Genomic DNA, 21,842 nt, shown 5'->3' with positions numbered 1-21,842 from the left:
AAATTCCGAAAATTAAATCATAATCGCACAGCGTAGTTTACTCAACGAGTGGGTGTGAGAAATCAGAAAAACCAACCACGATTCCGAACGTAAAAATAACGAGAATCCAAATCGAAGAAATATCAATGTGGTGAATTTTTACCAAGCCAGAAATTCACGAAACAGAAAATCTCGAATTATTCGGAATTTCGATGTTTCAGATTTTTTAAAGTTTCTCGTTTTTGCATTTTCGCAACTTTGACTTGTCAGAGTTATACCCTTTTGGCATTTTATCCTTTCAGAACTTTGAGTGTCGGGTTTCGGACGGTTCGAAACTTTGATGTTTCGTCCTAGCTTGATTTCTTTATTTTAAGTTTCACCACCAAAAAATTTGGATTTTGGAGCTTTCGGAACTTTTAAAATTTGGCACTTCAACCCCGTCTCCTGAGTAAATTTGAGATCTAAATTTTTAAATATACTAATTTCGAGACCGTATGTTCGCAAAAAAATGCGAGGTACAATGAAGACCATTCTCATTGAATTCATAATCTTTAAATTTCTGGCATGTCATTCAATACCATCTTATAAACAATACCTTATATCCTCATTTCAAGCAAATGCAGTCAGTCATTTCGATTCGAAACTCTTTACATACATATTATTGTATAATTCACTTTTGCTAGATTTTGATTATCACCCACGCATTAACCAAGCTACAATATCACCCGTGTCGCTAAATTTGAAGAGTCAGAAGCTTGTTCGCGGTCAGGATATTACAACATACATCGTGATCTTGTTCGTTACATCGATGATATCGTCACTCAATCGGGCCCAACATTAAAATTATGTAACAATAATTTGAATTATGACCATTGCCAAACACGTAGTTACACGTTTATCATGAATTTTGAACCGCTCCTTCTCCGAATGCATGCATGGTATAATGTATCGTCGAAGAGAAAAGCTCTGCTTTCTTGAAATCGCCAAACCAGATTACGCCTACAATTACCATTAAATATTTTCGAAATTGGCCAAGTGAAGAATATATCTAGTAGGTGAAAGTATTCGTCACCCAGGTTTCTGTGGCGTCTCAAAACTTACGGCGGAAAATCAGCAAAATCAGTTCAAGGATTTGACGCAGCCACGATTTATCGCCTAAGTGTGTAATGTATACGTATACACGAAGCCCGCCCGTATCATTCCGCTAATGCAGAATGCCGTCACGGCTTCGTTGCCTCCTCGAGAGTCTTCGAACCCCTCCAGGTCCGTTTCTTCCCCCACTTGCATCTTCCATCCCCTTTCATCCCCTTTCCCCAACCGCGAAGAATCCTCCAGGAGCGAACCCCGAGCCCATTTCACCCCATTATGCCACCGCATCGAGCCCCCTCCTCTGGTCCTCCAGGTATTACTGGCTCCGAGTGTGTGTGTGTGTCTGTCTGCTGGCTGATATCTATTGGTATGCGAGTACCAATACATTTTTGCACCTTCTATATCCACGCCGCTGCAGGAGCAGCCATCGCGCGTTCTCGGCTATGTATCAATAAATAATATCCCGGGGATCTGGTACTTTATTCCTCGGCAAACAGTTTTTATGAAAAAGAAATAAAATAGAACCCTTGTGCTCGGTTCAAACTCTGTATATAAAAATGGATATGTGTAGGCATACGAAATGTTCAATTCCATCGAATCGTATAGTTTAACCCTCTGTACGATATTACAGTTCGATATACATATATGCATACATGTTTTGTATTTTAAACCTTGTCTAAGTATCAGCTTAAGCAATTCTTTGTTCGTTAATAGTATTGCCAAGTTTGAGTCATAAATGGAAATGAATTGGAGAAAATTTTCATTCGTCCGGCTACAATCGGAACGTTATTATAATTATTATTATTTTTTTTTTCTGCTTCAGTAAGCATAGCCAGAAATTCGACTGCCATTTATCGATGAAAAATCAAATTAATATTGACACACAAAGATTCGTGATACCTTCGTACTTTATTCTTACATCATACAGTATAATTTAAATGGTATATCGACTGGTACTTCAATTAAACTATTCGGCTTTGGACAGTTTTTTTTTTTTTAAATAGTTTGCTATAGTATAGTTTCATTCTGACAGTAAATAATTTCCATGAGAATACACAGTATGCACTAATTATTCGAGATTAGGAGTTCCTACAACGATATATTCGCCGTGTCGGTTGCACAGTGTTTGAAACTGTATGAACGTAGAGTTTGAAATTTCCAAAGTAAACTCTGGGACGAAAAGGCAGACCGATGGATGATTGGTTGACCTGCGCGTCGTGTCTGTATATGGCCTATACTCTACTTGTTGGCAGTTGGTCAACATCATCTGAAAAGCACACAGTGTTAAATCTGGCAATATATCCTCAAACTTTCCGTGGAACCAATTCACGCCCAATCAATTCAAAACTTGTCAAACAAAAAGTTGGAATCTCTTTGTTTTCTCTGACAATTTGCCCCTGCTCAGTCTTTTGCACCTTGTTTCAGAGGATTATGAAGCTTTCGCCTTTCGACGAACCGCGTCTTCCACGCTCGGTACGAATCTTTGCATGAATTATTGCAAAATTAATTTTAATCGGTTAGCTGCTACGAAATGAAAACACATGATCGATCACTTAAAAATTCTCTGCGTCTTGAGAAATAGTTTTCACAATTCTACCGCATATAACTAACAAACTTTGCGCCAGCAGCTCATTTTTATCAAATATAAAGAAGTGTTTAAGGTTTGATTAAATTCAGAAACACTGAGATAGAAATAAATTGCGAACAAAATCGGGGACAATGACCTTTCGCGATAAAGTGAAATGAATACGCTCGCGTTATTCGCTCTTACGTAACAAGATTATATTTAGAATAGATTAATGCTGCTTAGAATCTTCACGAGTCTGTTTTATCTTTTTCAAATTTGTTTTACAGACCGTAACATTTTTTAAATATGTTCCGGCGTGTTTTTCTAACAAGTCATCGAACCTTTCTTGGTTTGTCAGGGTTTCGATTACCCTGGATGTCTAACAAATCCGCCGGATAAAAAAGCATTAGACTTAAAAACCCGAAGTAACGCTGACTCGTCAATAATTTAATTTTGCTGTCGCTACTCGAGCAAGGGCTAAAAAATATGCGCCGATGGGGAAATTTCTAACAAATAAAATAAATTCGAATCGTTCAAAATATTACGGTTACCTCACGTGATACGGTAATGTTTTGTACGTTGATTATACCATAATTAAACAATTTCAACGTTTGATTTATCACATTCCAACAAAGATGTATTCGCGGCTGCTTAATTCCCCTTGCTCATCGATATAATTCCTCATGTCGTGCAACCTCCGATTTCCCATGTACTTGACACCCGGCCATTGACCAGCTTTAAAGAACTTTAGGCTGAAAATGAATATTCAGATCATCATCAGATTGTCAGTTAAATTGCTCGGATACCAAAATAAAGATACCGCAGTCAAGAAGTTAAGCTTAAGATAACGAAAAGCAATCTTATGGTAATTATTCATCGTTACGTTGGATATCCCGTGACGCTGTTCTGCCAGCAAAGTCTACCATATCGATCACAGTCGATTTTGGCAATTTGAATTTGACTGCCGTTGAGTGTTGAAGCCAGTTGATCCCACGTCGGCATTAGTTCCAGAGAATATATGCACCTGATGAGTGTCAAGTATATTTTCAATAATTATATCCGTGGAGCGGGGTTGAAATTCTGAATTTGAAAAGTGCCGAAAGCGCCAAATTTTTTGCTGGCGAAACTTAAAGTAAAGTAATAAAACTTTAACAAAACATCGGAAAGGTCCGAAACCTGACACTCAAAGTTCCGAAAGCGCGAAAATGAAAAAATTTAAGAAACTGAAACATCAAAGTCTGAATGATCAAAAATCTTCGAACAGTTCATTGAATTTCTGGCTTGGTGAAATTTCACCACTTTGATCTTTCTTTGTTTTGGATTATCTGTATTTTTACGTTTGGAATCCTGATCGTTCTGATTTTTAGTTTTTCTAATTTTTTACACCCACTCGTTGATCAAACTAAACTGTGTGGCTATGTTTTACTTTTCGGAGCTTTGGTCTGTGGTGACTTGAATTTTCATAATCCTTCGTTTCGGAATTTTGAGCCATCGGATTTACGAAAATTCGAAAGTTTGTAATTTCGTAAAAATTTGATTTCATCACTTTAAGTTTCGCCACCAAATAATTCGGGATTGAGCGTTTTCGGAACTTTTCAAATTCGAACCTTCAATCCCGTCCCAAATCTTTCTCACTCATTTTTGCGTAAGAAATTACAAACCACTTACCACGAGGTGTAAAACATAACGAAGTGATCTTTTTTTGCTACTTCTGTGCGGAATTTCTCAGCCGAATAATCAACTGCACGGACATTGGTAATTTGTGCATTAAGTGTCGTTCGGCATATGAAGAAAGTGGCGAGAAGTAGGGTGAGTTTAAGAAACATGGTCGGAAATTGAGTTTGTAGATCAATAACTTTCCAATATCTCTTCTGAAAGAGGATCGAGTCAATTTGATCAGTCAGTTGCTGTTTAGTTGATTTTGAATAGTCCAAACTCTGCTTCCAGAGCAAATTTTCACGAACTTAATTATAATTAATCCAATTTTTCATACTGGTTGGTAGTTTATTCGGAGTTATTAATGTGGAAGCCTAAGAATACAGCTCCTTTTTCTTCTATATCTCACTTTGGAACAGTTATCCAAGGTTTTTTCAGAATCCACGCGCTACTGCATCACGTAATATCATTGACTAATCGCGGAATACATTTCAAATAAAAATCTCGCTCACTCGCTGAGTTCAGGCAACTACACTGTGTGAGATTAGAGATGATCTCTTATTTTATTTGGGTTTAGTATGCTGGGCATAAAAAGATTGTTTATAATTACGTGTGATAACTAATCAAACATGAATACAAATCTGTGCTTTTTTAATAACCATTCCTGCTGTAATTATTGCGTTAGTAAGGTTTCACAGAGAAAATATTTCCAATTACAAAAAATACGTGAATCCGCCTACTAAACGAAATCCTCCTTGATACGCTGATGTATATTTATAGTACCCAACACTAATTAACTTTTGGAGCTGTAGTCAATTAATTCTGAGGTTAATTGCTGGATAATGGAAATGGATTTTACGTAAACGAGTGTTTAAAACTTGCGTGAGATCGATTTCTAGTTCTTAAAAAATAGATTTCAGAACAGACCGACAAATAATTTGCAAACTTTCCATCAACAAATACGTTTTTTCCAGATATAATGAATAATGAAACGTCTAACCAAATACAGATTGGAACTCATGTTGATAGTACTTTTAGAAAATAAATTGTGAACGGGATCGAAGATTATGACCTTTCGCGATAAGGTGAAGCGTTTGTTTCGGCCTTATATAATATGCACGCTCTGATTTAATCATACATGGAGATCTGAACGTAATTTAGTTTGACAAAATTCAGAGAAAAAATGCCGCATTTATGAATTAATTTGGTTTTGAGCCACACTTTTCAAGATAAAAAAAAAAACACGAGCGCAACTCTACTGATCACTCGCAGTAAAAAACTCCTAACAACAGTTTCTGAAATTTTTTCACAACGAGTTTAGCTCCAATATACGAAATAAATATGTCCTCGTATATTTTTTGACACATTATGCATCTCTAAGTTTTTTTCTATGCTGCAACTTAGACGCAGTGCAAAAATTTAACATCAAAAATTGAAAAAATTAACAGTCGGAACTAAATAGGGAAGGATACGAATTGGAAATTTGGAAGAAATTTGATTTTATAGTGAAAAATATTTTTTTTAGCTGTGGTTTAAAAAGCTTCTCGGGCAATTTTGACATAGTCATCCAGTAATACGATATTCGAAGTATTTTTGAATCGCAAGAAACATTACTTCATATCATGAAATAATCTTCAATTTTGAGAAAAAAATTATCGCCGAAGAGAGTTTTTACATGTCTTCAGCTTTTCTAAAATCTTGTTACAATTTGATATTTTTCAAATTGCCTAAATCTTTTAGGTATTTTAGGTGAGAAAAAAGTGTTAAAATATGGATAAAACTTGATTCTGATTATCGAAAGCAAAGCATAAAATTAAACTAGATGTTATACACTCGGATTAAAATATAATCACACTCCTGAAATTCGTCATTGCTGCATTGTCTCTTGCATAGTTTTTCCACCATCTGATTTTTCATTTCCTGCTAGGCAATGAGTATCTGACGCAGTTCCAATTAAATCAACGTTCTCTTTTGACCATGGGACGGAGAATAGAAGAAGGAGAGAGAAAACCAGTAACATTTTTAAATGAGATATCATGTCCCGTCGCTTCTGATACACCATATAAAATTACACGTTAGCCTGCGGATGTTGCATTTGTACATTCCCTTCCAGCTCATCTCACGTTGGCATTACATTTGTAGAATTTCCACCCCTAATGAATCATAGCATATATTTCTGAACAGTTGGAAATGCTTTCCTAATATTGGGTTTAAAGTAATTGGAGTTCACATAAATTCATTACGACTTAACCTGATCGGATATTGATCGACTAATTTGCTAATAGAACCTTCGCAAAGGTGTACTTATGTCGTTCACTTTTCTTTCTTAAAATTTGACATTAACTTTTACCCGAAATAATTATTCATGTTGGCACCATTCAGCACCGCTATTTACCGATCCAAAACATCGCTCCTCAATTCTCAGGAGGTAATTCTTCTAGCCATCTAAAAGAGCTGTAAAATCCATCTACCTAGTACAATTTCAGTAGTGAAACCAAGAGTGCGTCAGACACGGTGTGTAATTTAAAGGAAACTCCTAAAATCATTCCGATGTGAAAACAGTCTGCATATGATCTGTGAAAAGATCTATTGATATCAAAATATAGACCAAGATATATATGTATCGTGTTCTTAATCAACAATGGAAGGGTCGCAGAGTGAAAAAGAAGTGATCGTCGCTAGGAAGATAACTTACCAAATTCTATATTCAAGTTATTACAATTTATAGGACACGCTAAAGCACGGGTGAGATACACTCAGATAAAAAATACACAGAACATTTTCTTTAAAGCATAAATTATAGTGGAGAATTTACATAAAATAGAATCCTTCTGAACGTTTGAAGTGATTAGTTATTTAACACTTTCATTATAACTTCCATCATACCATGAAAAAGAAAAAAACTCCTAAAGCTTCACTCTATATCTATGAGATTCATGTTTTAAAAAGAAACCAAAAAATTATTCGAGACGGAGGTGAAATCATTTCATTTTAATATTCAGGCAATCTCAAAGATTCCAGAACTCCTAAACAACATTCCGGCATCTTTCGCAAATCGTGATATGTTATTGTGTACGCAAAATTCGACTAGGATTCTAATAAAAAAATTTCCAAATGGCAAACGCGATCCCGAATGAGAAAATTAGCAACACTGTACTTGTTGGCAGTTGGTCAACATAATCACAAAAGCACACAGCGTTTAATCGATAAGAAATGTATCTTCCGCGCACTGTAAATTTCCGCAAACTTTCCCTGCAATCTTCGCACGTGAAATTGATTCAAAAGTTGTGAATCAAAAGTTTGAATCCCTTTGTTTTCCCCGCAATTTTCCGCAGCTCAACGTCTTCTACCAGTAAATTTCAAAGGATTACGCAAAAGTTTTCGTACTCTAGCTAACCGCAATCTCCGTACGAATAACGTAATTGTTGAAATAGTGCGAACGCGCTTAATGCACGTAATTACACAAGAACTGTGTAAAAAATTTGCCGCTATTTGTCGAAATTACTGAAACAGAGCTATTTGAAAAAAAGAGAGGTCTAATCGAACGTCACTGAACAAAAAAAAAAAAAAAAAACAGAACAAAAAAGAAAAAGGGAAAAATCAAATAAATAAATAAAAAAAGAGGGAAGAAAATACTCGCGGATTAATGCTGCACTCGCAATGTACAGTGGGGATTGTCAAGCTTTGCCGGCTAGTCGGGAACGGGAACGGGAACGGGATCCTCTCTCTGCGTGGGAGATGGCGGCTGGTGAGAGGCATTCGTGCGAGGCGTGCCTTACACGATGCGAACGGCGTCAATCCATCCAACGCTACGGGGGTGAAACTGTGAGCTCGTATGGGTGTAACGGGTCGTTGCGTTAAGCTGCTCTTTGATCGTCACCTGTCACCCTCGTGTATAGGCATATACAGACAACGTGATACGGCGCCCCGTTCGGATGGAGGAATTAGCCAAGTGAAAGACGACGCGAGCTTTTCTCGCTGCATGCGTATACATAGTCTGTTAAGAATCAACTGACAAAGGGTTAAAGAATTGAAACTGTAACTTCTTTTTCATATCAGTTGCAAAGAACATTCATCTTTTTCTTCTCTTGTATTTCATTAGCAGAAAATTTTACAATTTGTAGCTTGATAGATGTTACTGTATTTAAGCTCACGTCAATCAGCACGGGAATCATAGAAACCGTGCTCTGTACTGGTATGAATATTAAATACAATCAAGCGGGTTATGATTTTTTTTTATTATATTCGTTGGATTTCTAATGTTGCACTTCGTCCTGCTTCAGATTTTAAAAACTTTGTTCCCGCAGGCATCCGTCGTGTCTTGTAGCTTTTAGGACGATTCTCAGATTTTTGAATACTGAGAGAGTTTACCCTTTTTATTTCGTTCATTTACCGCTGTACTAATACAGTCTTGTTGAAACAAAAATAACAACCGATTATGTTATTGCAGAATATTCCCTTAAAAATTTTATCTCAATCATTTCGAGCGGTAAAAGTTTGTTCATTCATCAGCATACGTCTATAGTAAACTGAGATTCTTAGCTCTAAGATTCGTCTCGTTTGATCAGAATTTGTCCACCACTCTATCCTATTCTTATGTAAGTGTAAGTCAACCAATGTGTTAGCAAATTTGTTGTTTCACGTCTACTCGAGAAAACACACATTTCTGTACTCGATATTCCTGTCCAGCGTCAATGTCGATGAACTATTTTTATGTAACGAGTGCATGGTTTACCCATTTTTTAGGCGTGGTTACCGTACACTAAGTACTCGCTTCTATGACGATACAGTGAGTCCGCGAATGCGGATGCGCGGAGTACAGAAAAGACCAATTTTAACTACTAGGAGCTAAATGTGGTCCCTTCTGTACTGCGCGCATGCGCTGTAGCGAGCAAATCTGACATTACGCAACCCTAACCTCAATTTCGTGCGTCGTGAAAAACGCGAAACATACTCTTGTCATATAAAGAATCACGTGCAACGAGGAGGCAACGATCTTTTCGCTTTGCATATTTGCCATATTCGTTTTCGACTCGCCTAATATTGAAAACTCACACTCGGCCCGAAAAGACCGAGTTTGCCCCCTTGTTACACAATGTACCGTTCTCAATGAATCCCCAAATTACAAATGGTTCAACTCACCTCACCATTCCTGCAACACGTGATTCAAAATTTTTCTTTGCACACCAGCATAAGAAACGAAATGATTTTGCGATAAAAAATTTCCAAGAATTGAGCAAGATACCGTGCGAAGTGTGAACCGATGCTTCCATGTAAGCACACGAGGACTTGGAGCCATCTCTCAGCATCAGACGATGCACGCCTGGATCTCGTGCGATCAGATTCGAAGCAAGCGTATCTTGAATACAGCCAAAGACAAGTTTATATTCCCGTATGAATAGATATCGGGAAGAACCCTCAGCCGGCGTGTTACACGCTTGGAAATCCACGGCAAGGGTGAGTCGGGGGTGGGTGCATGTAGCGCGACCTCGCTCACCCAGGGATTAGCCTCCGAGCTCGCTGACTGCTGAAATGTTCACAGATCGGTTTACCGTTTAGTTGGATGGCGAGTGTGAGCCGTTTTATAGGGGTTGGAGGCTGGAGGCTTGGAGGCCTGGAGGACGTGTGTGGGAACGCGCATTGTGGCTCGCACGTGCCGCCCCTGATCCTCCATCCCCCATCCCCCCCTCATCCCTCCGCTCCTCTCCAGGGTAACCCGCGGTGCCAACGGACACGTGTGGGTGGGGGTTGTGCTATCAGCCTGCACCCCCAACCTGGGCGCGGCTCATTCCAGCGCATGCGATTCGCAACTGGGGCAATGTGAAAACCTGAGCTTGAACCAACGACTTTCCCGGATGCATTCGCACGCCGTGTGAATTAATACTTAAACTTATCAGCTTACGCCGCGCGTTTCAAACCGTATATAACCTCTGCCTTCTCGCTGCTCCCTTATTCGTTTCGCTTTTAAGACTCACGTTTTTTTTTTATATCATTGCGAGCTTGAAACGCGTCGACAACCGTCAAATTCATTTCATACAATTTTTAGTGTTTTTATGTTGATCGGACTTGTTGCGATTGTTCAAGAGTTCTGTTCAACTTTTCGGAAAAAGACACTGCAAAGCCGTATGAATAGTACGTTAGTTGAATTATTGAAGAAAAAATTTTCTCTCTTTCGTCGGTAAGCTTACGTTTTACGATATATTCACGTATTTGTCGATTTAAGTAAAACTATCCTCGGAAGGAAGTCGGCCATTTTTATCTTTTTTATATAACGTAGTCAGTGATGGGAAATTATTTCATTATCTTCATCGAGATCGGTACAACTGTTAACTTTCAATAATTGTCTAAATTTCTTCCATTCCACGTTACCGTCATTAATTAATGATAGTCAACGATTTAACATCAATCTCAGAATGTCTACATCTTTTTTTGTCTCACGGCTGTTCGTTTTTCAATATGAGTTAGAATCTTTCTAAAATGATCAGAGTATGTTGAGTGAACCTTTACAATTGATGATTACCTGTCAAAATTAAATCGTACCGCTTCCAAATCATCAGTATATTGAGGAACATAAAAATACACAGTTCCTAGAGATTAAACTCTGACAATGGAGTACAAGAAATTCATTTTTCATGCATTCAATATTATACTGCAGATAGAGAAAAGAAATGTTTCAACAGTTTTAGTCGAATCGTGAATCACCGCGATCGAAAAATTGACTTAACTGTCACTGATTGGAAGCTATAATACTTAATCTTCATGTAATTATTTTTTAAATATCCAGACGTGACGAAGTATCACAAACTATTACAGAAATTCGAGTGGACGGCTGACCGGTAACGGACAATACTACTGCCACCCTATCTAGGTGCACTAATCTTTGAATGCTGCATCGCATCCCAATATAGATAATCAATCTCTCCCCACTGTTTGATTTGATGATCTGAATAAATGAAACTATATCCCGAGTAAATAATCCCTAAGCATTATACGTGTGAATTAAATACGTCAAATTTATTGAGATTTTCTTCACGTTCGGTGATTTTTACGAGTAGAAGAAACCGAAGCTAAATATAACGCAATATTGAGAATTGTATTTTCAGTATTTTTCGGGCCTGCAGGTTGGATTTTCTAGCCGTTCGCCTAATTTGATCCTTTCGGAATGGTTGTCCATTCCAGTGGACATACATTTCAAAAATACATAACAAAAGTTTCACTCGTTAAATTTGTTTTTTACGAACGAGTTTTTTCAACAGTTCCAATACCTCTCCGAGAAAAAATATATTGAAGACTGTCTCTTCATTTAAGTATGTTCTCGAATCAAAAACATGCAACTGAGAAAGATGTGTGGAATTTTCTTTTTCATGTCTAATTTCAGAGGAATTTAAAATTAATTTTGTCTCTGGAAAACATTATTTATGTTTCTAAAATAGTCTCAAATGTCATGAGGAAAATATATAAGCTTGACACCTGTTAATACAAAATTGTAAACTTGAAAAACATTACGTGTTCACTGTAATGGTCATACAAATAACTTTTGATATAGGCTTACGAAAATTCTGAAAGAAATTTTAAGGTTACAATTCGTTAGGAAGTTTACTGTTTATTAAAACACCATGGCCAATGCTAACAATTGCTAAAAATAATCCATCTTACTACGAGTTGGAATCGTTTTAAAACATGTCACAAAAATGAATCGTTCACAAGTTTAAAAAAAGAAATAAGTGAATCTATTTGATTGGTACGTTTTTCCGATTTTGCATATGTGTATACGTCAAATGTTTCATAACTAAAATAACGTCAATGGAAGTGAAACAATATTTATCGGAGTTTCAATTACTATAAACAAGCTTTCCGTCAAAGAAAAACACCATAAATCAGTGGCTGACTGTTCTTCGGACAATTCATGCTTCGTAATTTGCATCGACTGAGCTTTCAAGAACTCCTTATAAAAACATGTCTGCTAAAAGAAATAACCATACGTGTTTATTCGAATTTACCAAATAATCAATAAAGCAAATACGCCAAGAGCGGTCTCAGCAGCACTTGTTATTGCGCACGTCACTCATCTTATTGCGATACCAATACATTACATACGTACACGTAAAAATATACACATACATTTGTACCAATTGTATTTACGTATACACGAATCGTCAGAGCTTAAAAAATCCAGTAAAATATATTTCTGCTGCGGAAGGAAATATTTGGCAAACCTTTTCATGAGTTTATGCGAAAATTCTATATCAATTGTGAAAGAATTCGCGATATAGAAGCGACAATTCTTTTTTCTGTTAGAAACCATGCTGGTAAATTTACACATACTTTCACAGAATTTCATCTATACGAATAGTCGTCTATGAGTCGCGGTTAATTTGTTCACACAATTACAGGAATTATTTTGATGTTTTGATATAATATATTTGACTTAAACCTTTTAGAAATAAAGAAGAGGAAATGTTTTCATAAACTTTTCACATCGATGTTTCCTTCGCCGGAATAGTTCCATCTCTTGCACCCTACACACAACTACTCAGGTTCCAAAAACAATGTCAGTAACTCATCTAAACGGTAATAATAACTTTCTTCTGACCTACTGAATATTTATATGACGCGCATGAATATATCAGTTAATTTTAGTCAAACTCAAATTATACCGCACATTTTTGATGTGTAGCACCATTTCTGTACAAATATTCTTGTCTGAGCTGCGAAGTCAAATTTTTTTCACCGAACATTTTGTCGATCACGAGACAAATTATTAAAGATTTACCGTCTAAAGTTAATTCAGTTTTTTTTACTCACCATGTCAGTGCAATAATAATTTCACCTATTTTTTCGCGGGGATTTGATTAGTTCCAAATTGCAAGTAGTAACTTTGTCACAAAGCTAATTTAGAGTGTTTGAAAGAAATAAAAATCGCCTATGGTAAACGTTTCCTGTTAGCCAATGCAGCTGCAGGACTGCAGGACTGCAGCTAGGCTGTCGTTTGGGATGAATCGAATATCCAGGGACGCCGGTGAGAGCGTGGGATTCGCCGTCTGTGATCCGCTCAGCCTCATTAATGATGATGTGCTCTGCTACTCTCGGCTCTGCCCAAAACACACGGGTTTTCTCTCACCCTGCCGTTGAGGACCGGTCGAACCCTCTTCTCCATTCCCAACCGCGTCACCGAGCCTCGGTTGCTCATATTCGTATATAATTTACGAAACACGTATTCCCGACTAATTATTTATCATCAGGCGTCTCCGCCGTTCCCGGTTTTCGAGCACTCTCCGAACCCATGATCCAGGGCTTCGCGCTGTGGCTTTCCGTTCGCGTGAAAACTCGAAGGTGGATGAATACGTACAGCAGCTACGTCCTGAAACAATATAGAATCTGTTTGCCGATCCTTTGCTTTCACGGGAACTTTGGCACGCGTTGTGTAACACCGATTCACCACCCACGTGAGATCCCATGTAGGGTTAAAGCCAGCTTCAATTAACACCCGAAACGGGATTAGCGAATCACCTCAAGCATGTTGAGCTCCAGGCTTAGTCTACCTGTATACTTATCGAAGATGATGGCTAAATTTTCAACAAACTACACCGATCAACGGTGTGCTGGTGAAGTCTTATCACACACGGTTAGAGCTCGAGTTGTACTCGTACCGGTGATTGATGGGCCGAAATTATCAATGGCATAAGAGTGTAATTTATAAGGAACAGAGGATTTCATACACCGGAAGATGTTTGGTGTAATTGATGTTTAGCAGTGCAGCACGAGCGGGGCCCCAGGAAGCCAAAGCCTCATCTACACTTGTCTCATCACCACCATCACCACCATCACCAACAACCGCCACCACCCCACGTGACGCATCATCCTCCGGGTCACCCAGCCACACCTGGACACCATGGACCAGCGGCACATTTGTTGACTCATCACAGGTTGGGTCCGCCTGTTTCTCTCTTTTGTTGCACCTAGTTGCATGTCTTAATTTATGAGCCTTGATAATCAGAGTTGAGTCATCTCGAGGATTTCAAATACGAATATACCCGGTTATTTCCGTGAGGCACCCTTTAGGGACCCCTGATTGTAGGCAAATCGAGATAGAAGTTCACTCTGAGCAGGTCCGATGCTCTTTTGTTAGCACGCGGCTGATGTACCCTGTACCCTGATTTGCCTAAAATTAGGGGTCTCTATCAGGCGCATCACGGAAATAACCCGGTATGAGTCTTGAATAATTGCTTGGTATAATCATGTCTACTTGTTTTTTAAATGTACGAACAGGATCCTAAGGTGCGACCAGAAACCATCGCCGTATCCACCGCCGGTCTCGATATTGCAAAAAGCAAGCGAAGGATCACCGCCCCCGGCACCTTTACCACCCCCGCCTCCTCCGCCGCCCCCAAATCTCTATCACACAGCTGCTGTCAATCTTGGACCACAGCCACCGCTTCTGCAAATTCTTATGTCCGCTGAAAAGTGTCAGGTATTAAAATCAGCAAGTATTAGTGGTGAAGAATTTTTGGAATGTACGCTTGAGAAATTCGTCTGCTGTTGGTAATCTATGACGTCAAAAATTAGCTTTCTTATGCAGTCTTATCGATTGATAGAAGATTGAAAAAGAATCTCTTCAGTTCTATGAATAATGTTTGTTATATTTTCTGACTTGATGTATTTCTTCTCCAAGTTTACGATTTACCTGACCAGTCTGCTGTATTTGTAGATTATTCTCACAAATCCACATGAAAATCTGCAATTGAACAGAAACAGTAATATTTTAAGGTACAAATAAGTGTAGAAAACTGAGTCTTTCAATAGCAATTTGTAAGAATATTTTTCTCTAAGATTACTAATGTCAGAAAGTATCATATACTATTCTTGAGCCACCGCTAGATGTCGCATCTCACCCACTAAAGAAACTTTACTGAAGATAAGTTAAGTATACTTAGCAGATTCGAATACTTTTCTCATCTCTTGAGTACGATCTCGGCGGATTGAGAAAATCCGTCGCGAATTTCGTAACTCTGCCTGCATATCAATAGACGAGTCTTGCGAAAAATAACCAACATTAATTTTTTGTTGACTCCAAAAGTTCTATAACATTATACAGAAAATTATATCTATTTCAATGACTAATATTATACGAAAAATAATTGAATAATCGCGAAATAGAAAGTCATCCTACAATTACGATTAAAATTACAACGAAATTCTAAGAAAAATTCTGTACAAAAATTGGTACCATTATGTTCCCAACTCTCTAAAAAATCATCGAGATTTTCGTGGAAAATCGCACAACTTTATTTTACCAAGGTCAATTCTCTCCAAAATGAACCAAAACCTTTTTTCGATACACGCTCTGAAAGTAAACATTGATATCAACTCGGTGTACGACAAAGTTTGATTTCTAAATTCGTTCCCATCTCAGGAGCTTGTATGGAGTGCCAGACTTCAGCCAGATGGAGAGGCGTCCCCAGACCAGACAGAAACCGAAGCAAGCCACAGTCCTCCCACAGGAGCCTTGCAAAGTCTCAGTCCAACATGGGAAGTTTTACAGGTGAGCGTCTTTCACCCCGTTCGGCAAACAACAGAACACTTGGAATGGGGAAAACTCAGTGAGTCTTTGCGATCTGAGGCGAGCCGATCCATATTTTAGGAAACAACGGCGCGGCTGCTGTTCATGGCAGTGAGATGGGTTCGTTGCCTGGCCCCTTTTCAAACCTTATCGAAAAACGACCAGCTTCTCCTACTTCAGCAGGCCTGGACCCAGCTTTTCCTACTCCATCTTGCCCAGTGGTCGATCTCCTGGGACATATCGGGACTCCTCGAGGGCGAACAGGTCCGGGGTCGTTTACCCCCTGGGGATTCTTCGCACGAAGAACTCACGACGATTCAGGTACGGTATGGCGTCTCCTGTTCTTCGTTTGGTTCTTACTCAAGAGCCAATCATACCCGTTTATTTTTTCAATACATTCTTGACTATCAAAATTTAATTGAAGGTGAAATTGGACTTGAGCAGCTCTAGCTTCAGTTTGTTTGACGTGAAATAAAATTTGATGTGCAACAAACGCTTAAAGTTAGTGTAGAGGCGAAATGAAATTTCGAGTGTGTTTAACAATGGCGATTTTCATTTCACATCCAAGTTCAAATCCGACAGACGAATTTCATAAAAACATTGTTTTCTTCGATAGCAAGAGCCTAAAATTGTCAGACGTTATTTATGCTAGACATATTTTTTTACCATAGACATAATGTTTGTGCCTAGTATTTGATAGATACTTTTTAATCTCCATGAGCTTAGCTCGTGAAAATCAATATTATGTACGTGTGTACCTGCATTGCAAAAAGAAACGGACATGCTTGATTCTTTAATGAATTATTATCAATCTGTTCGTTCGATTTTTTCGAGGTTTTCTTCTTTACTGTATCAGATTTTTTACCTACTTTTTCAACTGTAATCAGAGTATATCAAGAAAATCGCACGAATACAAAGAACACTCAAGAGAAACTATCCAATTCAGTAGATGACGTTATTTAATTCATGCAATATTACTCTAATAACGCAGATCCTTTACAACTAATAATCTATGATTATTATTCAGGAAATCATGTGCAGATTCAGACAGCTTTCGCCCGACGGAAGCGAGTGCGGTTGCATGAAAGCGGTTGTTCTCTTCACGCCAGGTAAGATAATGCGTTTTCATCATCTATAATGATATAAGATAAATATCGGAATTGAGAAAGAATGAATTTTTCTAATTTCAATGCATCCCTACGTCGGCGGTCCTTTAAAATACAAACAGATTTTTAAGAAAGATCTGTTTGTCTGTCTGTTTGTCCAAAAAAAACCCGGTGATAATCTTGGAAACGGTTCAGTATGAAAAATTTGTAATTTACGGGACTTATATCCTAATTATGAGCATCAAAAATTGTAGATTTTTTGTCAGAAGCCCTATTTAATATCATGGCAACGAATTATCACCGCATATACTCGGCCATGCTCAGACGAGTCGAATTTAAAAATTCAACAACTAGTTCAATATTACATATTTTTAAAAAATACTGACAACTTAACGTCAACGAACTATCGAACGAAAAAAGCACGCGGATACAGTTTACACAACCTTTACGAAAAGTTTCATGGAAATAAAATATTGTAAAAGGAAACAATTTTACATACAATAAAGAAGACATTTTATGAAGCAAAAAAAATTCTTCAACTATACTCGATGGCCGGTATTTTCATTGATTGAGCTGATTCGTGAGCTGATAAAGTGTACTGTATAAAAAATTTACTTTTTGCAGCTTCTTTGAAGCAGCCCACACAGCACAATATGTTTCAGAAATGTTTCAGAAATGTCTTATCAGAAACATGTTATATTCCATTGCAACATTTCAGAAATATGTCAGAAATATGTCCATGTCCGCATATATAACTAACGTTTTATGGCTGACATATGTCAGAAATATGTCAGGAACATTTCGGTAATATGTCAGAAATATTTCCGCGATATATTTCAGAAATGTTTCAGAAATGTCTTATTAGAAACATTTTATATTCCATTGCAACATTTCAGAAATATGTCAGAAATATGTCCATGTCCGCATATATAACTAACGTTTTATAGCTGACATATGTCAAAAATATGTCAGAAACATTTCGGTCATATGTCAGAAATATTTCCGCGATATGTTTCAGAAATTTTTCAGCGATATATCTGAAAATGGTGACTGATATATTGCTGAAACATTTCCGAAAGATATAGTGAAAATATTTCTGATATATTCCACAATACATTTCAAAAATCTTTCAGGTAATAAAGAAAGTCCTGAATCTGAATAAAATGATTAATTATATAGGTATCTTACAAAGTTTTTATTTTCAAATACATTATAAAATCGTACAGACTCATGTCCATATTAAGTCGTGAATCGAAGGCTTCTTTTGAAATATACATGAAAGTAAGTATGGTCTTTTTCTCAATATAAACTTATCGTTATATTATTGTGATTATATTATTTTGGGAACAATAATGCATATGAAAATATAGGTTTCAATAATTAAGCTGATATAGGGCAGTTTATTGCTTTACACAATATTTACAAAGAAATGTTACGTAACACACGTAGTAAATGTTACTACGTATAGTTACTACTATACTAGTAAATATGGTGTATAGCAAAAGACTGCCCTGTATCAGCTTAATTATCATAACCTATATTTTCATATGCATTATTGATTTAAAAATAATTTAATTATTGTAATATTATAATAAGTTTAAATCGAGAAAAAACTATACTTATTTTCATGTATATTTTAAAAAAAGCGTTTGGATCACGACTTTACATTTCGTACTATATGTGCTTAACGTGCTTCATTCTAATAATACTTAATTTAGTTTGTTGTTCAACGAGTCGACGTTTATGTCTATCTGAATAGCAGTCGTTACTTTTCCTTTTACGTGTCATTTTCTGAAATCAAATATCATAAATAATACAAGTATAATAAAGTATAATATTCAATGTTGCAAACATAAAACTTTGAATAACAAAAGGTCAGTCAATAATTTCTCATTTGATGTGCAGGAAAATAAAAGTTTATTCTGAAAACAGTCTGAGAACTAAAGTTTGTCAGGGTCTACTATACAGTTGACTGCAAAGTTAAGTTGTTTAACATAAAATATACACTGAAAATATGGACGTAATGCCACTATTGATATTAAATTAGTGTGATTGCCAATTGAATGGTAGCTGGTTACCCAATCATTTGATCAAACATAAACTAAATGATTGGTTAATAATAGTCTTACCTAAAACGTATGTTGTATATTTCGAATACACAGTTGACTGTCAGCTGCTCAACCTTTTCCTGCAATTATTACAGATGTTTCAAGATTTAGTTGTAAATACATGAGTGTGATTCAAAGTAAATAACATGTAATTACTGATCGGCGGTCTCCACCTAGTCTGATACCTTTCTAACTAAAGCTAGATTAGACGAGGCTCAAGGTGGTATACGCCAGATTGAAATAACGTATAAGCAGAATGTTTTGTGAGAGTATATTCTGCTATTTTATAATCAACAATGATAGGAATGTGCATAAAACTGAAGCTGACATAGGACGTATATACAGAGCTCTGTACATGCCTTATAAAGCTTTTTATGAATTAGCCTTGTTCTATTTGGGCCAGCGAGATACACTAAGTGTTTCATTAGGGCCCGTCTATATGTATAGCGTGAAAAATAATTATAATGCATAATAATATCCTATAATAATTATAGTTAAAATGTTAAAAACGTACAGTTTTGAATATACAGGCCTCAATCAGTAATTAACCAGTGAAAAGTAAACCGAAGTTTGATAACGTTCGGCGTATCTTCAAGTTTCACTTGATCAACAATTTAGTATAAATTAAAAGTAGCCTTTATTAATAAATCGCGACACTATACGAATATCGGAATATGCATAATTTAATACTGCATAAGGCAATTATGCCGTATCGTGTGATTTTCCATCAAGGGGGAAAATCATTATGCAATTTGAAGGATAATTATCAGGACGAATTTTTCTTTGGTGAATCATTCTGATTTGGATAAACGAAGATCTGTAAACCAAAAAATATGAGAAAAAAACCAGAAATTTCTACACACAATTTCCACTATTTCTGACTTTTTCTAAATATTTGGTCAAACACTCTTAGTTCATCAAGATCACAATGATTCTCCAAAGGAAAAGTTATTCTGACAAAAAGTTATCCTTCAAATACGTAGCATGATTTTTTCAATTCTGTGGAAAAGCAAACGAGTACTCACTCGTGAGAGGTCAACTGCGGTTAGGACATAACCTTGTTGAGTAAACTATAAAAAGATTTAATATTATAGATGTTTCATAGTTGGGAAGTCAACGATCGTAATTATTTTATTTAATTCACAGATTGCCAAAAAATTATAAGCAGTATAGTACTTTCTGTTCACACATAAGCCGGTATTTCAATTGCATACCATTCAACACGTGGTGGCCAAGAACCGCGTACATAGCAAATATGCACGTAAATATGTAATTATGCCAAGTAGCTAAGGATATTTTTTGGTCTAATTCTCTACACATTTATTGGAAATTAAACATTTACTTACCAAATATCCACTTTTCTTGCCACGTGGGTTTCTGTAATTTTCTCAAGAGATCCGTGGTATCTAACGACCTGTAAAACGCGGTGCGAAAAAACAAGAAAGCTCGAGAATAAAGGATGGAAGAGTGCACGACGCTGCGCGACGGTGATGCGCGAAAAATTGGCGCGCGACGCTCGAGCACTCGCGCTCGAGTATGCGACGTGATGCCATATTTTTAGGGTTTTTCAGCGCTTCCTCGCGGCTAAATCGCGAATAAATAAGGCGCGTTAATTTGAATTAATATAAGTACGACGGTAATTTTCATAAACATATACGTAGAATAAGAATGCGAATAAATATTATAATATTACAATTAGTGTAAACCGGTCACCCAGGAATCAAAAAGGAATGTTAATTGTTGATGAATTGTTTAGTTAAAATATAAACACTGCTTGTTTATTCTTATATAGTTCAGACGTAAATAACGAATATTTATATGTATCCGTTTAAGGCGTTCAAAACCACCACCTCCAATACTTGAATATTCTAAACATTGGAATTTGGAAGTATCTGGTCAATGTTATACTAGTTTTAAAGTAAACACGCATTCGGTGTGGACCACAATTTCGGACCCGTTGTCACGAGTCCCTTTGGCATCTCCCATATCTCCTATATCTCCCAAAATAATTATTTTTTCGACCTGGGACCAACGGCATTCTATTCTTAAATGTATTCTAGATTTTTCTAGATGGTTTTCAAAAAATCGATTTTTTGAAGCCGTCACAGTGGTGTTGTCCCTTAAGAGATATTGTTCGAGAAAATTGGTAGATTCAACAAGACAAATGAGAATTATGACGCCCAATTCGTATTCCGTCAAAAAATCTTCACTTCGGTCTTCTTGACTGGACGTAGCTCAGTATGCATAATCATTAAAGATCCATAACTTTATGAAAGGTATAAATATTGAAAAACTTTATGCACGTGTCCATTATGGAAAATTTGAAAAATGACAAATTTTATAAAAAATACTTATGTATACACACATAAACGGAAATATTACTGAAACGTTTCGAAAGTTCGGGTGATGTTACATTGCGCTTGAAATATTTCTGAAATATATTTATAATATCAAAAATGTTATATTGCATTTGAAATATTTCTGAAATATATTTGTAATATCGAAAATGTTATATTGCATTTAAAATATTTCTGAAACGTTTCAAAGGTACCAGTGATGTTATATTGCATTCGAAATATTTCTGAAATATATTTATAATATCGAAAATGTTATATTACATTTGAAATATTTCTGAAATATATTTATAATATCGAAAATGTTATATTGCGTTTGAAATATTTCTGAAACGTTTCGAATGTACCAGTGATGTTATATTGCATTTGAAATATTTCTGAAAGGTTTCCGAAATATTGGGAATGTTATATTGCAATTGACAT

General features: G+C 36.6%; 2 protein-coding genes and 1 long non-coding RNA gene across 5 annotated transcripts in view; 1 reads left to right on the top strand and 2 right to left on the bottom strand.

Moving 5' to 3' along the window:
• Positions 1-21,842, top strand: part of LOC124297875 (protein dissatisfaction) — a 34,295-nt gene that overhangs the window by 8,436 nt on the left and 4,017 nt on the right. The window contains exons 4-8 of the mRNA XM_046749223.1: positions 14,043-14,217; positions 14,561-14,762; positions 15,705-15,833; positions 15,933-16,172; positions 16,879-16,960. Of these exons, the coding sequence (XP_046605179.1) occupies positions 14,043-14,217; positions 14,561-14,762; positions 15,705-15,833; positions 15,933-16,172; positions 16,879-16,960 (828 nt within the window). The remainder of the gene's footprint in view (positions 1-14,042; positions 14,218-14,560; positions 14,763-15,704; positions 15,834-15,932; positions 16,173-16,878; positions 16,961-21,842) is intronic.
• On the bottom strand, positions 1,959-4,811 carry LOC124297899 (thioredoxin domain-containing protein 5-like). 3 transcript variants are annotated; one of them, XR_006906681.1, is made up of 5 exons: positions 4,600-4,811; positions 4,304-4,506; positions 3,519-3,659; positions 3,187-3,387; positions 1,959-2,335 (listed from the first exon to the last, which is right to left on the bottom strand). XR_006906681.1 is itself a non-coding variant. In XM_046749281.1 (4 exons), the coding sequence occupies exons 1-3, from the start codon at positions 4,459-4,461 to the stop codon at positions 3,255-3,257; spliced, it is 432 nt and encodes a 143-aa protein (XP_046605237.1). In that variant the 5' UTR covers positions 4,462-4,811; the 3' UTR covers positions 1,959-2,335; positions 3,187-3,254. The 3 variants fall into 3 exon arrangements, 1 of the variants encoding a protein (XP_046605237.1); XR_006906680.1 differs by having other exon boundaries at positions 4,629-4,811; XM_046749281.1 differs by having other exon boundaries at positions 4,304-4,811.
• Positions 18,453-20,547, bottom strand: LOC124297906 (uncharacterized). Its single transcript, XR_006906682.1, has 3 exons — positions 20,412-20,547; positions 19,087-19,145; positions 18,453-18,748 (listed from the first exon to the last, which is right to left on the bottom strand). It is a non-coding gene; the product is annotated as an uncharacterized LOC124297906 (long non-coding RNA).

This window comes from Neodiprion virginianus, chromosome 1 (assembly GCF_021901495.1).
Source record: "Neodiprion virginianus isolate iyNeoVirg1 chromosome 1, iyNeoVirg1.1, whole genome shotgun sequence".
NCBI lineage: Eukaryota > Metazoa > Arthropoda > Insecta > Hymenoptera > Diprionidae > Neodiprion > Neodiprion virginianus.
This window is presented reverse-complemented; position numbering and strand designations above follow the sequence as displayed.

Excerpts from the sequence above, each read along its gene's own strand:
- LOC124297899 (XM_046749281.1), bottom strand. The coding sequence starts at position 4,461 with ATGTTTCTTAAACTCACCCTACTTCTCGCCACTTTCTTCATATGCCGA. Across the intron at positions 3,660-4,303 it reads GTTATGTTTTACACCTCGTG|GTGCATATATTCTCTGGAAC; the intron begins GTAAGTGGTTTG and ends GACACTCATCAG. Across the intron at positions 3,388-3,518 it reads AGCGTCACGGGATATCCAAC|CCTAAAGTTCTTTAAAGCTG; the intron begins GTAACGATGAAT and ends ATTCATTTTCAG.